Below are 16,256 nucleotides of genomic sequence, written 5' to 3' on the forward strand. Positions count from 1 at the left end.
AAAACACATGGAGGGGGCACATGTCCTGTGCCAGGACATCTTTCTCTGCTAGGACATGTCACAGGTAGCACTGATGTCACCACACTGGCTTTGTAGAAGAGCACAGGTCCAAGGGCAGGGTGAGGCTGGGCTCAGGGACACGTCAGATTTGGGAAGGGACTCAGGGACACCCTCCAGCATGATTTGGAGTGTCCAGTGTGTGCCCAGGGACAGGACAAGGGGCAAGGGGTACCACTGGAACCTAGGAGGTTCCACCTGAACAGGAGGAGAGAATTCTTTGTTGTGAGGGTGCTGGAGGCCTGGAGCAGGCTGCCCAGAGAGGTTGTGGAGTCTCCTTGTCTGGAGAGCTTCCAAGCCCAGCTGGACATTGTGATCCTGGGCAAGCTGCTGTGGGTGCCCTGCTTTAGCAGTGGGGTTGGATTGGATAACCCCCAGAGGTCCCTTCCAGTGCCACCATGGTGGGATTTGGGGATTTTGTGAAGTCTCTGGGCTGGAGAGCAGCTGAGGCAATGGCAGCAGAGCAGGGGGGGCAGGCCTGAGGGAGCAGCTGTGGGGTTCTGCCCTCTCAGCTTGCCACCAGCTGTCCCCTGGCCAGGCTGGCAGTGACACTGCTAGGAAGTTGAGAGTCAGTGCAGTGAAATCAGCTGTGGGTGAGCAAGCCAGAGGCATGGCAACAACAGGGATGGGTCTGGAGGATCATCTGCTGCAGAGGATACCAGACAGGGGAATCTGCTATCAGCACCTTGCAGCATCCTTGCCTCCAGCTCTCCCCTCCCCAGGCTGCAGAGCTAATCCATATGAAATGGCTTCACTGGAGCTGACAGAAATCTGAGTTAAACCTTTGAATCCTCACCTCCAAAAACCAGAGGGGAGCTGCTGACTTTTGATCTGGTCCAGTGCTTTAAAGCAGAACATGTGCATGGGTGACCCTGCTTCATTCCTGGAGGACTCCTCTGGTACATACCAAAAAAACAAAAGGAAGAGAACAGTGAAGAGTCTGTGCATGGAAAAAAGGGAAAATAAAGGACATGGGAAGGGCTGGGGAACTGTGAGCAGTGCTCCCTGCTCTGGCAATGCTCTGGGAATCACAGAATCCCAGTGTGGTGGGGTTGGAAGGGACCTCCAGAGATCATCCAGTCCAAGCCCCCTGCTCCAGCAGGGACACCCACAGCAGCTTGCCCAGGAGCACAATGTCCAGCTGGGCTTGGAAGCTCTCCACACAAGGAGACTCCACAACCTCTCTGGGCAGCCTGCTCCAGGCCTCCAGCACCCTCACAACAAACAACTTTCTCCTCCTCCTCAGGTGGAACCTCCTGGGTTCCAGTCTGTGCCCATTGCCCCTTGGCCTGTCCCTGGGCACCACTGAGCAGAGTCTGGCCCCAGCCTCTTGCCCCCCACAGCTCCTTCAGCTCTTGCTGAGCATTGCTCAGCTCCCCTCTGGGGCTGCTCTTCTGCAGGCTCTCAGCCCCAGGGCTCTCAGCCTTTGCTCCTCACAGAGCTGCTCCAGGCCCCTCAGCAGCTCCCCTCAGTCAGGGGAGGCCCTGGACTCTCTCCAGTAGTTCCCTGTCTCTCCTGAACTGAAAGCCCAGAACTGGAACCAGGACTCCAGATGTGTTCTCCCTGGGGCAGAGTAGAGGTGCAGGAGAACCTCCCTTGCCCTGCTGGCCACACTCTCCTTGACACACCCCAGGATGCCATTGGCCTTCTTGGCCATGAGGACACATTGCTGGCTCGTACTCATCCTGATTTCTACCAGCACCCCCAGGTCCTTCTCCCCAGAGCTCCTCTGCAACAGATCAGCTCCCAACCTGTACTGCTCTGTGGGGTTGTTCTTCCCCAGACGCAGGACTTCACACTGCAGGTTGTTTCAGTGTGAGAGGTAAGAAGAGCCCCCAGCTGGCTGTTCCTCAGCTCATCTCCACCATGCTGACCTCAGGCCTGAAGTGACTCACCTTGTTTTGACTGCTTCACAGCACAGGGAAAAGGAAGGTGTAAATGTTTTAACCAGCTCCTCGGTGGAGGGTTCCACAGGATCACTTCTGCCTGCAGCAGCCACATCCTCTGTGGGCTGCAAGTTGGATCCAACACATTCTGCAGGCTCCCTTCATTCTTAATGACAACAGGGGATGAAATCCAACAGTCCAGAGCCATGCATGGGGGGAGGGTTCAATTAACAGAAGCCAGTGGGGCAGCTGCAGTGGGTGGCAGCAGGATGTGCAAAGCAGGAGGGCATCATGCAGTATGGAGACAGCTGGTGTGCAGCAGGAGGACTGCCTGGCAGCTGAGCCCTGAGGGTCTCCCTCCACCCAGATAGGTTCAGATCCACTGCTGAGACGTTTGAATGGGTCTCTGCTCTGCTGAGACCTCCCTTGGAGTGCTGTGTCCAGCTATGGGACCCCCAACACAAGAGAGACATAGACCTGATGGAGGGGCTCCAGAGGAGAGCCAGGAAGATGATCAGAGGGCTGGAGATGCTCTGCTATGGGGACAGGCTGGGAGAGCTGGGGATGTTCAGCCTGGAGAAGAGAAGGCTCCAGGGAGAGTTTAGAGCAACCTTCCAGTAGCTGAAGGAGCTCCAGGAGAGCTGGGGAGGGACTTTGGACAAGGGCTGGGAGTGCCAGGATGAGGAACAATGAGCTGGGAGAGGGGAGATTGAGAGTGGAGATGAGGAAGAAATTCTTTAGAGTGAGAGTGGTGAGAGACTGGCACAGGTTGCCCAGGGAGGTTGTGGATGTCCTCTCCCTGAAGGTGTTCAAGACCAGGTTGGATGAGGCTGTGATGTCTTCTTCTGCACTGGCATCACTGCAGGCACTGCACAGGGCCAGCTGCTGCTGCTGGATGGTAACTCACTAAGCTTCAGTGGCCCAAATCCCTTTCAATATCTGACTGCAGGGGGGTTGGACAAGACGAGCTGGAAAGGTCCCTTCCAGCTGGATGCAATCATTGATTCTGTGAGTCTGGAGGTGTCTTTCACACTCTGTACCTGAGGGGAGAGTTGCTTGCAGCACTAGCAGAATATTTCTTAAAAGCACAAAATTTTTCCTTGTGCACAGAAGCTTCTGTAGGACTCCAGCACTTACAGAAGCATTCAGAGACTCACAGAATGGGTTGGGTTGGAAGGGACCTTCAAGATCATCCAGTTCCAACCTCCCTGCCATGGGCAGGGACACCTCCCACCAGCCCAGGTTGCTCAAGGCCTCATCTGGGCAGCAACATGGAATCCCAGACTGGTTTGGGTGGGAAAAGACCTCTAAAGCTCATCCAGTCCAACCCCTGCACTCAGCAGGGACATCTGCAACCAGAGCAGGTTGCTCACAGCCCCAAACAACCTGACCTGCAATGGTGCCAGCCATGGGGCAGCTCTCACCTCTCTGGGCAACCTGGGACAGGCTCTCACCATCCTCAGGGTCAAACATTTCTTCCTTCTCTCCACTCTCAATCTCCCTCTTTCAGTTCCAAACCATCCCCCCTTGTCCTGTCACATCAGGACCTGCTCAAAACTCTGTCCCCAGCTTTCTGCTCAGCCCTTGAAGCACTGCAAGGCCACCAGAAGGTCTCCCTGGAGCCTTCTCCTCTCCAGGCTGCCCAAGCCCAACTCTCTCAGCCTGGCTCCCAGCAGAGGGCTTCCAGCCCTGCCAGCATTGCTGTGGCCTCCTCTGGCCCTGCTCCACCAGGTCCCTGTCTGTGCTGTGCTGAGGGCTCCAGAGCTGCCCCAGCACTGCAGGGGGGGTGTGAGCAGAGCACAGCAGAGGGGCAGAATCCCCTCCCTGCCCCTGCTGCCCACACTGCTGGGGATGAGTCCAGCACAGGCTGGGGCTGTGCTGGCAGTGCTCAGTGCCAGCTCATCTCCAGCTTTGCAGCCCCAGCACATCCAGGTCCTCCTCCTCAGGGCTGCTCTCCAGCTCTCCTTTCCCCAGCCTGGACTGATGCTGGGGGTTGACCTGCCCCATGTGCAGGACCTTGCACTTGGCCTCGTTGCTCCACACAAGGTTCCCTCAGTCCCACTTGCCTGTCTTTTGCAGGTCCCTCTGGATGCATCCTCCCCTTAAGCTGTGCCAAGCATACCGCCCAGCTTGGTGTCACCTGCAGACCTGCTGAGGGTGTGGCAATGCCACTGCCTGTGTCACTGATGCAGGATCTTACTATGCTGATCAGATCCACGAGAGGGCTGAACATTCAGAGAGCAGCCCCCACTGGGTTTTACCTCATTTCACATTCTGGTAGTGCCAGACTATTTCAGTCCCTTGCAGATGTGAGGTGCACGCAGAGAGCTGTAGGGAACATTTGCATTGTCCCATCACAAAAGAACTGTCAGGAAGACAGAATCTGTGAGTTTTAGTTCCCTTACAACTTGGGAATGAATGTTTGAAACACAAGAGAAGGTCTTTGGTGCCATGAGTTTCTCAGGTTCCAGCTCAGCTGTCTCAGCTCTACACTGAACCTACCTGCAGGGGCTGTCAATTGTCCATCAGAACCAAAGAGGCCTTTGACACTCCCTGCCGTGTGGTGTCTCATCTGGTTTGCCCAGACCCTTTCAAACCTCTCCCAAAGTGAACACACAGAGAGGGAGCTGTGTGCAAATGGAACAGCTCAAAGCAACCAAGACAGTCACCGTGCAGGGCTTGCTCCTCAGCACCCACTGGGGTTTGCCTCCTCACCTCAACTAAGTGGGATTATAGTCATGGAGTGGTGCCAGCCATGGGCAGCTCCCACCTCTGTGGGCAACCTGGGCCAGGCTCCCACCACCCTCAGGGTCAAACATTTCTTCCTTCTCTTCAGTCTCTTTGAGTTCCAAACCATCCCCCTTGCCCTGGCACATCAGGCCCTGCTCAAAAGTCTGTCCCCAGCTTTCTGATCAAAGCACACAGCCTGGGCTGGCACCAAAGGGATGGAAAAGGAAAATCTCTACACTTAAGCTTCTAAGATTTGGTTAAAGTTCAGCATGAAGTAGGCAAGCAGTAAAATCTGATGGGATTTTTATGATCACTTCTTATCTTAGAATTGCTGCTTAAGACCCCACCTGCAGCACTGCCTCCAGTTCTCCTGTCCTGATACCAGAAGGACCTGGAGCTGCTGGATCAGGTCCAGAAGAGGCCATGGAGATGATCAGAGGGCTGGAGAACCTCTGTTATGGGACAGGCTGGGAGAGTTGGGAATGTTCAGCCTGGAGAAGAAAAGGCTCCAGGGAGAACTTAGAGCAGCCTTCCAGTACCTGAAGGGGCTGCAGGAGAGCTGGGGAGGGACTTTGGACAAGGGCTGGGAGTGCCAGGATGAGGAACAATGGCTTTGAGCTGGGAGAGGGGAGATTGAGACTGGAGATGAGGAAGAAATTCTTTGCAGTGAGGGTGGTGAGACACTGGCACAGGCTGCCCAGGGAGGCTGTGGATGTCCCCTCCCTGAAGGTGTTCAAGGCCAGGCTGGAAGCGACGTTGAGCACCCTGGGCTGGTGGGAGGTATCCCTGCCCATGGCAGGGGGTTGGAACTGGCTGAGCTTTAAAGGTCCCTTGCATCCATTCTATGATTCTATGACTCTTATTCCCTAGAGCATTAAATGCCTTGGCAGGTTCTCATTTCTGCAGGAACAACAAAGCCCTGCTCTGAGTGGAGAGCTCTCACACAGAACACCTCAAGTCCATTTCCTTCCTGCCTTGTTTGGCTTGCAGGGTCAGTGACCATGAGAGAGGAAGAAGCTGAGTCAGCAGCACTGTAGAGCTGACACACAGAACCTGTATAAACCTCAGGGGGAGATGGTTTCACCAGACAGGAGCAATGTCTTCAGTGAATGAGCCTGTGCCAGGCTGGCTCCCACAGCACTTTGGAGCTCAGAGCATCTCTCAAACCATCGGCACAATGCCCCCTGGAGCAGCACCAGAGCTGTTTCTTGCATTCATAACTTTTAAAAGAGAGACTCAGAGAATCATCGAGGTTGCAAAAAGCCTCCAGATCATTGAGTCCAACCTTTAACCCAGCACTGCCAGGGCACCACCAAACCATGGCCCTCAGCACCACATCTGCACAGCTCTGAAACCCCAACAGGGATGGAGACTCCACCACTGCCCTGGGCAGCCTGGGCCAGGCCTTGACAACTCTTTTGGGGAGGAAATTGTTCCTCATGTGCAGCCTAAACCTCCCCTGGCACAAGCTGAAGCCATTTCCTCTTGTCCTGTCACAACGTGGTAGAAGAACCCAACCCCCATCTCAGTGCAGCCTCCTCTCAGGAGCTGTAGAGAGCAATGAGGTCTCCCCTCAGCCTCCTCTGCTCCACACTAAACACCCCCAGGTCATCAGCTCCCCCCTAGCCCTTCTCTGGACACACTCCAGCTCCTCAATGCCCTTCTTGGAGTGAGGGACCCAAACCTGAGCCCAGGATTCGAGGTGTGGCCTCCCCAGTGCCCAGTTCAGGGGCACCATCACCTCTAGCTCTGCCCACACTACTGCTGCCACAGAGATCCTAGTATGCAAAACTACTGCACTGAAGTTCAGCTTTGGGCCAGATTTGAATCCTCCCTGTTGACAGCTGCAGTGGTTGAGCACATCCAACCACCCATGGCCAGAATGATCAGGGGAGTCACACAGCAGCTCTGCCAGGCAACCTTGACCACCTCCACCATGGACACATTGCACAAAAGATTCTCATCTCAGGGCTTCCCTTTGTAGTGCTGGAATGGCAGCAGCTGATTTTGTGCTGAAGGAGATGAAACTCACCTCTTTAATTGGTTTTAAAGAAGCAGAGTCACTTCCAGATGAAGAAGCCATCACACTTTAACCCATCCAGCAGCTGATTTTGTGCTGAAGGAGATGAAACTCACCTCTTTAATTGGTTTTAAAGAAGCAGAGTCACTTCCAGATGAAGAAACCATCACACTTTAACCCATCCAGCAGCTGATTTTGTGCTGAAGGAGATGAAACTCACCTCTTTAATTGGTTTTAAAGAAGCAGAGTCACTTCCAGATGAGGAAGCCACCACATTTTAACCTATTCCAGCAGCTGAGCAGCTGATTTTGTGCTGAAGTGATGAAACTCACCTCTTTAATTGGTTTTAAAGAAGCAGAGTCACTTCCAGATGAAGAAGCCATCACATTTTAACCCATCCAGCAGCTGATTTTGTGCTGAAGCAGATGAAACTCACCTCTTTATTTGGTTTTAAATAACCTATCCACATAGGGGAGGTGCTCCAGCCCTATGATCATCTTTATGGCCTCCTCTGGACTTGCTCCAGTAGCTCCAGATCCTTCTAGTCTTGGGGCCAAGGAACTGGATGTAGCGATCCAGGTGGGGTCTTAAGCAGCAATTGTAATCTTAACAGTGATTATAAAATCTTCCAGATGAAGAAACCATCACATTTTAACCCATTCCAGCAGCTGATTTTGTGCTGAAGCAGATGAAACTCATCTCTGATTGGTTTTAAAGAAGCAGAATCACTTCCAGATGAAGAAACCATCACATTTTAACCTATTCCAGCAGCTGAGCAGCTGATTTTGTGCTGAAGTGATGAAACTCACCTCTTTAATTGGTTTTAAAGCAGAGTCACTTCCAGATGAAGAAACCATCATATTTTAACTCATTCCAGCAGCTGATTTTGTGCTGAAGGAGATGAAACTCACTTCCTTAACTGGTTTTAAAGAAGCAGAATCACTTCCAGATGAAGAAACCACCACATTTTAATCCAGTCAGCATGGGTTTATGAAGGGCAGGTCCTGCCTGACCAACCTGATCTCCTATGACAGGAGGACCCAACTGCTGGATGAGGGGAAGGCTGTGGATATTTTCTACCTTTGACACTGTTCCCCACAGAATTCTCATGGCCAAACTGGCTGCTCATGGCTTGGGTGAGCAATGCTCTGCTGGATACAGCCCTGGCTGGGTGAAAGGGCCCAAAGAGTGGTGCTCAGTGGAGGTAAATCCAGCTGGCAGCCAGTCACAAGTGGTGTTCCTCAGGGATCAATGTTGAGACCACTTCTGTTTCACATCTTTACTGATGACCTTGATGAAGACCCACAGTGTGGCAGCAGTAAGTTTGCAGATGACACCAAGTTAGGTGGAGAGTTGGTCTGCACCAGGGTAGGGAGGCTCTGCATAGGGACTTGGATAGATTGGATCCATCCTGGCCAACGTTACCAGGAGGAGCTTCAATGAGGCCAAGTGCCAGGTCCTGCCCTTGGGGCATGACAACCCCAAGCAAAGCTCCAGGCTTGGGGCAGTGTGGCTGGAAAGCTGCTGGCAGAAAGGGACCTGGGGGTGCTGATGGACAAGCAGCTGAATAGGAGCCAGAAGTGTGCCCAGGTGGCCAAGAAAGCCAAAGGCATCCTGGCTGGGGTTGGAAATGCTGTGTCCAGCAGGAGCAGGGAGGGGATTGTCCTCTGGGACTCAGCTCTGGGGAGGTCACACCTGGAGTGCTGTGTCCAGTTTTGGGCACCTCAATCCAAGAGAGATGTGGAGGTGCTGGAGCCAGGGCAGAGGAGGGCAAGGAAGCTGGGAAGGGCCTGGGGAATAAATCTGATGGAGAGTGACTGAAGGAGCTGGGGATGGTTAGTGTGAAACAGAGGAGGCTGAGGGGAGACCTCCTGGCTGTCTACAACTACCTGAAAGGAGGTTGTGGAGAGGTTGCTGCTGGTCTCTTCTCACAGGTAATTAGTGATAGAACAAGAGGGAATGGCCTCAAGCTGCCACTGGGTAGGTTTAGACTGAACAGTAGGAAAAAGTTTTTCCCAACAAGAGTGGTCAGGGGTTGGAATGTGCTGCCCAGGGAGGTGGTGGAGTCCCCAAGCCTGGATGTGTTTGAAGGTGGTTTGGCTGTGGTGCTTGGGGATGTGGTTTAGGAGTGACCCTTGTGGAGCAGGGATAATGGTTGGACTTGGTGATCCTGAGGCTGTTTTCCAACCTGAATGTTTCTGTGATTCTGTGAACCCATTCCAGCAGCTGATTTTTGTGCTGAAGCAGATAAAACTCACCCTTTTAGCTGGTTTGAAATAAGCAGAGTCACTTCCAGACGAAGAAGTCACCACATTTGAACCCATTTTAACCCATTGCAGCTATTTCTGCAGGGCTCACCTCAGAGAAGCACCCAGGGCTCTGTGAGGTGCCACTTGCAAATGAGTTGCTCAAGACTAAAATGAGACACTGTGTGAGCAGGTAATTAGAGCTCCTGGGGTATTAGATGCTAATAAGGCTGAGATAAATTCTTGACACTTGAAATTGTTCTCAATTTGAGTTTGAATTCCTGGGAGAAGGTAAAAAAACCCTTCCTAACAAGCCCCAGTTATTCTTGGCAGGAGCACAAGTCTACCTCTGGAGTCATTCTATAGAGGGTTCTCCATGGCAGAGTGGAGTTGTGTCAAGGAAAAGATAGAGCTGCAACATTTGATGTGCAGCTAAGATGAAGCAATGCAAACAGAGAGATCGTCTTCAGTGGCATCACTTCTCCTTCACACTCTCTACTGAGTCCAGAACTCATTAGGTGAGTGGGCAGGGAGGTGGTGGGTTGAGAACTGCCTGAATGACAGAGCTCAGAGCGTTGCCAGCAGTGCTGTAGAGGGGAGTTAGCTACAGCCTAGAGTCTGTGGTGTTCCTCAGGGGTCAGGACTGGCTCCAGTCTTGGCCAACATCATCACCAGTGACCTGGATGGAAGGGCAGAGTGGGCCCTCAGCCAGTTTGCTTATAATCCAAAACTGGTTGACACCCCTCAGGCTGTGCTGCCATCGAGTGAGAGCTGGCCAGGATGGAGAGCTGGGCAGAGGGAACCTCATGAAGGTCAACAAGGGTAAGAGCAGGGTCCTGCACCTGGGGAGGAACAACCTCCTGCAGCAGGGCAGGTGAGGGGAGACCTGCTGGGGAGCAGCTCTGCAGAGAAGGACCTGGGAGTGCTGGGGGACAAGAAGTTCCCCATGGGCCAGCAATGTGCCCTCATGGCCACAAGGCCAATGGTGTCCTGGGGTGCAGGAAGAGTGTGGCCAGCAGGGCAGGGGAGGTTCTCCCCACTCTACTCTGCCCTAGGGAGGCCACATCAGGAATTGTGGGTCCAGTACTGGGCTCTCCTTCAGGAGAGATGGGGAACTACTGGAGAGAGTTCAGTAGAGGCTACAAGTTGCTGAGGGGCCTGGAGCAGCTCTGTGAGGAGCAAAGGCTGAGAGCCCTGGGGCTGAGAGCCTGCAGAAGAGCAGCCCCAGAGGGGAGCTGAGCAATGCTCAGCAAGAGCTGAAGGAGCTGTGGGGGGCAAGAGGCTGGGGCCAGACTCTGCTCAGTGGTGCCCAGGGACAGCACAAGGGGCAATGGGCACAGACTGGAACCCAGGAGGTTCCATCTGAAGAGGAGGAGAAAGTTCTTTGTTGTGAGGGTGCTGGGGGCCTGGAGCAGGCTGCCCAGAGAGGTTGTGGAGTCTCCTTGTGTGCAGAGCTTCCAGCCCCCCCTGGGCATTGTGCTCCTGGGCAAGCTGCTGTGGGTGCCCTGCTTGAACAGGGGGTTGGACTGGGTGATCCCTGGAGGTCCCTTCCAACCACACCACGTTGAGATTCTGAGATTCTGTGAAGGCAGCAGGGGGACAGCTTGCAATGCCCTTGGCACATTCCATATTAAAAAGGCCTTTAGATTTCTATTCTGCTTTTTGCAGCCGTCTCATGGCTACCATTAGGAAGATGTTATTAAAATCTATCCCTCTGCAGAGGAATGATGGAGCTCACTGACCAAGGAAGCACCTAAGCACCTGACAGCAGCAGGTGAAAGGCCTATAAGGCTCAAAGGTTCTCTACCAGCCCAGTTTAAGGTCTGCCACATATCTATGAATGAGATCAGGCCACCCATTTTCCACTTGTAAGCAGAGAGGTGTTGAAATCTGTGTGCTTTTGAGGTTAAGGCAAGGCAGATTAGGCATCTTAAGGATCCTTCTGGACTTGGCAGGCCCTGTTCAGGACACAGATAGAGTTCCAAATAGGTTAACACAACAAAAGGGCTGCCCTCAGGCCAGACTGACCTAGCTTCAACCAGATCAACTCAGTCATGCTCCTTCTGAACAGACATTGCCCTGTGTTGCTCTGAGCAGGAGGGCAGGCAACTGAACTTCCTTGTCCCCCTGAATGGGAGGTGCCACCCTAGGTAAATAAAGATGAGGAAGTCAATCTGGACAGCCAGCAGCACTGTGAGCACACAGGGTGAGTGTTTCACAGAATGGGTTGGGTTGGAAGGGACCTTCAGGATCATCTAGTTCCAACCCCTTGCCATGGGCAGAGACACCTCCCACCAGCCCAGCTTGCTCAAGGCCTCATCCAGCCTGAACACCTCCAGGGAGGGGACATCCACAACCTCCCTGAGCAGCCTGTTCCACTGTCTCACCACCCTCACTTGAAAGAATTTCTTCCTAATTTCCAGCCTAAACCTACCCTCCTGAAGCTTCAATTGACTCATTCCATTTCATTTCATTCACTGCTTGAATCCCCAAAACATCCCCAGACAGTAACAAAACTCCATGCTACAAATCAAAGCAGAGCAAATGAACCATTGGGTTTTTTTGGTTTTTTTTGTTTTTTTTTTTTAATTCACATCCCTTATTCAGTGAAAGGAGTTGCCAGACACAGCACCTTGAGGAAGTTCAGTGTGCTCTGAGCGCTGCAGAGTTCTTCACTGGGTTGTGTGGAAGCACAGGTCACAGCTTCTGCTCAGCTCACAGCTTCTGCACAGCTCACAGCTTCCACAGTATCAGCTCTGGGCAGCAAGAATTCCATCCAAGTTTGCCCTTCTTTTCAGCAAATGTGATCCTCAAGCACTTTGTATGATTTTTGGAAGCAGAAATCATGAAGTTCAAAAGGCAAAATTACCACAAGAGTGCTGTAAATTAAGAATTTTTTTCAAGTCCTAAGGGTTTTGTTAAATTAAAAAACCCTTCCCTGCCAGACAGACACAGTTTATATTTAGCACTTCAGACTTAATGGCCATCCCTAGAGGGCTTTAAAAGAGGCAGAGATGTGGTGCTGAGGAGCATGGTTTAGCACCAACCTTGGTGGAGTTAAAAGGTTGGCCTGGAGGACCTGAAAGGTCTTTTTCCAACCCAAACGACTCCCTGACACCACCTTCCCACCCCTGACATTCAAGCCCAGATCAGCTGGTCCCATGCTGTTGTTGTTACCAGCTCCTGTGAAAGCTTTCCTCCCTCATAGCTTTCACCAGCCAGTCCCTCTCGTTCTCCTCATCAGAGTCACTCACATCACTGGAATCAGCAGCCAGCAGCCGAGAATAGTTAATTTTTTTCTGCCGTGGCAATTTGGATTGGACAATTAGGAAGAAGAAGAGCCACAGCACCAGGGCCACGCAGCAGGCCCTGTACAGGACTGCCAGGCCAAAGTGCTCCACGATAAATCCCCCTGCCACGCTGCCCAGGCTTGCTCCTCCACCGTGGAAAAGGTCCCGGAGAACGGCGTGCAGGGACCTCTCCATGCCCGGAGTGCTGATGTCATCCACGGTGGTGTTAACCACCCACCACAGAGCGCCGCCGCTGAAGGCAGACAAGGTCTGGAGAAGGAGAACTGGCCAGGCAGCCCGCAAGAAGGAGTAGCAGAGAAGCTGCACCGCCAGCAGGCTCAGGCTGGCCGCGACGATCTTGCTGCTGGAAAAAGTCCTCAGCAGCTTGCCTTTGAAGAAATAAAGCAGGAGTTCTGCAAGCAGCCCCACGGCCACGGAGAGCCCCATGTACAGCTCGCTGCTGCCTCGGTCCTCCAGCTGCCAGAAGAGGAAGTTGTGCAAGGCAGAGCCGGCGGCGCCGGTGAGGAAGACGGTGAGGGCGCAGAGGAAGGCTCGGCCCTCGCTCCAGAGCAGCGCCAGGGCTTTGGCCGCTCTGTTAACGCGGTCGGGCTTCTTGGGAACGTGGATGGGGAAAAAGGCACTGACGAGCAGGGAGAGCGGTACCAGCACAGCATAGCCATAGAAATGGACAGCCAGGCGGGGGGTGGAGCCGCTGAGGAAGCAGTTCAGCCGATCCACCACCACGGAGATGCTGCAGGCACCTACAGACGCTCCCACGTAGCTCCAGATCCACAGCCTGCCGTACCTGTCGGTCGCGTCGACAAAGTCGAGGTATTGGTAGAGACTCTCGTCCACTGCCCGTTCCAGAGAGGTAGCCAGCAGCTCCCAAACCACCACAGCACCCAGCACCAGAAGAAAAATCTGACTCTCTCTGTCCTGGAAGATGTTTTGCAGTGCCTCGAAGCTGACATCTGCAGCGTCCTTCTGGTGGTCTGAAAGGTTTCTAGACACGTAAGCAGCTCCAAGAGTAGGAAGAGTTGTTGCAAACAAGGAGAGTTCATCCCTTTCAGTCCCATAAGAGCTTTCTTCAGCGCTCTCAGCAGGATCCATTGCAGCAGAACCCAGGCTGCTCACTTCCTTCTCAAGCCCATGCTCTGGAGGTCTGGGGGCAGGAAGCACTTCTGGTTGGTGTGTCTCCCAGTTAACTGCTTTCACAGAAGCTGTCCAGCCGGAGGGGCCATCCAAGTAGCCATTTGTCTTTGCATCACCTTCACCACCCCCTTTTTTCTCAGGGGTATCTGTCAGGCCAGCTAATCCCTGGAAGGCAGCACTGGTTAGCGCTGGCTCCCTGCTCGCTAGCAAGAGGACACCAGCAGTTGTCTCCATTGCTTCTCTGGACGCAGCTCGGGTGCTGCTCACAGCACTCCTGCTTAAAACACCGTCGCTACCTGTGCCCGGACTCGGCCCCGCGGTGGCCGCCGCTCGGTGCCCCGGCTGCTGGCTGGCGTTACAGTACTTGAAGGCCGCGCCGCGGTCGGCGGGCGGGATGAGGGTGAGCAGCAGGCTGGCCCCCGCCGAGCCCAGCAAGGTGCCGGCAACCAGCAGCCGCTGCTTGCTGCGGCCCCTGGGGCAGCGGGAGCAGAGGGGAGTCCAGAGAGCCGCCGCCAGCTGCTGGGCCCCGGCCACGACCCCTACCAGCGGAGCCGGCAGCCCCAGGTGCCGGAGGTACAGCGTCAGGAACGGGGCCGCGCAGGCCCTGCCCGCGCCCTGCAGGACACGGAACAGGCCGGAGAGAGCCAGGGCCCGGCCGACATCCCACTGCTCGTTCATGGCGCCGCAGCATGCTCCTCCCGCGGGCACCGGAGAGGCGGACACGTCCCTCCGGCTGCCCTGCGGGTCGCGGTGACCGTACCTGCCCGGTGCGGGTGTCCGCCGCCGCCCGCCCGGTTCCTGCCCCGGCCGTGCACCTGCCGCTGCCGGCGGAGCCGCGCCCCGGCCCCGCCCCGTTACCAGGACACGGCGGACGGGAGAACAGCGCCGCCTGCCGGCCAGGAGGCGAACGGCCGCGACTGCACTGTTCCCTCTCCACCGGCTCCCCAGCCGCGTGTCCCTTCAGCCCCGAGTCCCTTCAGCCCCGGTCCCTTCAGCCTCGGTCCCCTTCAGCCCCGGGTCCCTTCAGCCTCGGTCCCCTTCAGCCCCGGTCCCCTTCAGCCCCGGTCCCTTCAGCCCCGAGTCCCTTCAGCCCCGGTCCCTTCAGCCCCGGTCCCTTCAGCCCCGGGTCCTTTCAGCCGCGGTCCCCCTCAGCCTCGGGTCCCTTCAGCCCCGGTCCCCTTCAGCCCCGGTCCCCTTCAGCCCCGGTCCCCTTCAGCCCCGGGTCCCTTCAGCCCCGGGTCCCTTCAGCCCCGGGTCCCTTCAGCCCCGGTCCCCTTCAGCCCCGGGTCCCCTCAGCCCCGGTCCCCTTCAGCCTCGGTCCTCTCAGCTCTGATCTCCACAGTCTCGGTCCTCTCTGCTGCCATCTCCTCTGCACGGCCACCTCATGCCTGACCCCCGGCCATGGTCCTTTCTGCCCCAGTTCACTCAGCCCGGGTCCCTTCAGCCCGTTTTCTCAGCCTCAGCTTCCTCAGTCCCAGTCTTCTCAGCGTGGTCACCCCAGAAACAGAGCCTTCAGCCATAAGGCTGAGCCCCGATCTCCTCAGCCCTGGCCTCATGATCCTCCTTCCCCTCAGACTCAGTCCCCTCAGTATGGCCACCTGAGCACCAGTGCTCAGCACAGTTCACCTCAGCTCGTGTCTTGCTCAGCCCCAGTCCTCCTCAGCCCCAGTCCTTCTCAGCCCCAGTCCTTCTCAGCCCCAATGCTCCTCAGCCCCAATGCTCCTCATGAGGCCCAATCCTTCTCAGCCCAGGTGTCCTCAGCCCAGGTCTCCTGAGCCCAGTCCTTCTCAGCCCATGTCTCCTCAGCCCAGGTCTCCTCAGCCTCAGTCCTTCTCAGCCCAGCTCTCTTCAGCCCAGGTCTCCTCAAGGCCCAGACCACCATGGGACAGGACACAGATGCCCATGGGATGCTCATGGTCTTTCCAGGATCTTTCCCTTCAGGCCTTCCCCAGGCAGGTGGTTTGCTCTGGAGCACCCCAGCTGCTGTGAGAAGGAGCAGAGCAGCCCTGCTGCCTCCCACACAAATTAAGAGACTTTTTTTTTTTTTTTTTTTTTTTTTTTTTTTTCCCATAGAGTTTTTCTTTTTTTTCCCCTGAGGTGATGGCAGCAATGTTCCAGCTTGGTTCAGGTCACAGAAGGAGATGTTGTTTGCTGCAGCATTTCCCCATGTGTGGCAAAAATAAAGTTAAACTCTTCAATGCAGAGTTCAGAATGGATTTTGAGAATAAAAGCTTCCATGGTGGTCATGAAGCAGAGAGGAAGAGCTTTCTGTGCTGGGGCACACCCATCCTGGATGGGGCTGAGAAGAACCCAGCCCCAGCTGGACAAAAGAAATTTAATCTGGGGAGGGCTTGGCCCCTCCCCTGCTGGGAGAAGGTGGTCCCCTGACTCAGAGGTGGTCTATTCCACTTCCCCTTCCTGTCCAGCAAGCCTATAAAAAGGGGGGACATCTTGCTGCTCTTCCCTTTTTCCTGCCTCGTCTGCTCGAGAGGACTTCCTGCTGCTGTTGCTGTCTCCTGCACCGGGCCACGTGGCTGGGGCCCTTTCTCTCTCTCAACTGAATCCACGACATCCAGGGGAACACAAGGCCATCCAGGCTTGGGTTTGTATATTTTTCCTTCCCACTTACCCTCATCCCTCACCTCTGTGAGCCCCCCCCCCGTTACTGATATATATATATATGTATGTAAAAAAATTATTTTTTTTCCTTTCCCTTTTGTGTAAAAAGAAAAAAAAAATTTACTCCTACTTCCAAACCGACTTCAGAATATTTCTTTCACGAGGTTTTTTTTTTTTTTTTTTTTTTTTTTTTTTTTTTTTTTCTTCTTCTCTCTCTCTCCACCCTGCCAAGAAAAAAGGGAGAGGGGCAGGGGGA

At 54.5% G+C, this 16,256-nt stretch overlaps 1 protein-coding gene across 1 annotated transcript; it reads right to left on the bottom strand.

Annotated features, from left to right (window-relative positions):
• Nucleotides 1-12,112: 12,112 nt before the first annotated feature.
• MFSD6L (major facilitator superfamily domain containing 6 like) lies at nt 12,113-14,059 on the bottom strand. The gene has a single exon (XM_054394003.1). It carries the CDS (start codon nt 14,057-14,059, stop codon nt 12,113-12,115), a length of 1,947 nt encoding a protein of 648 aa, XP_054249978.1.
• Nucleotides 14,060-16,256: the final 2,197 nt, after the last annotated feature.

This window comes from Indicator indicator, chromosome 29 (assembly GCF_027791375.1).
Source record: "Indicator indicator isolate 239-I01 chromosome 29, UM_Iind_1.1, whole genome shotgun sequence".
Lineage (NCBI taxonomy): Eukaryota > Metazoa > Chordata > Aves > Piciformes > Indicatoridae > Indicator > Indicator indicator.

Bases quoted from the DNA above. Each gene is read 5' to 3' on its own strand.
- MFSD6L (XM_054394003.1), bottom strand. From the start codon at position 14,059: ATGAACGAGCAGTGGGATGTCGGCCGGGCCCTGGCTCTCTCCGGCCTG.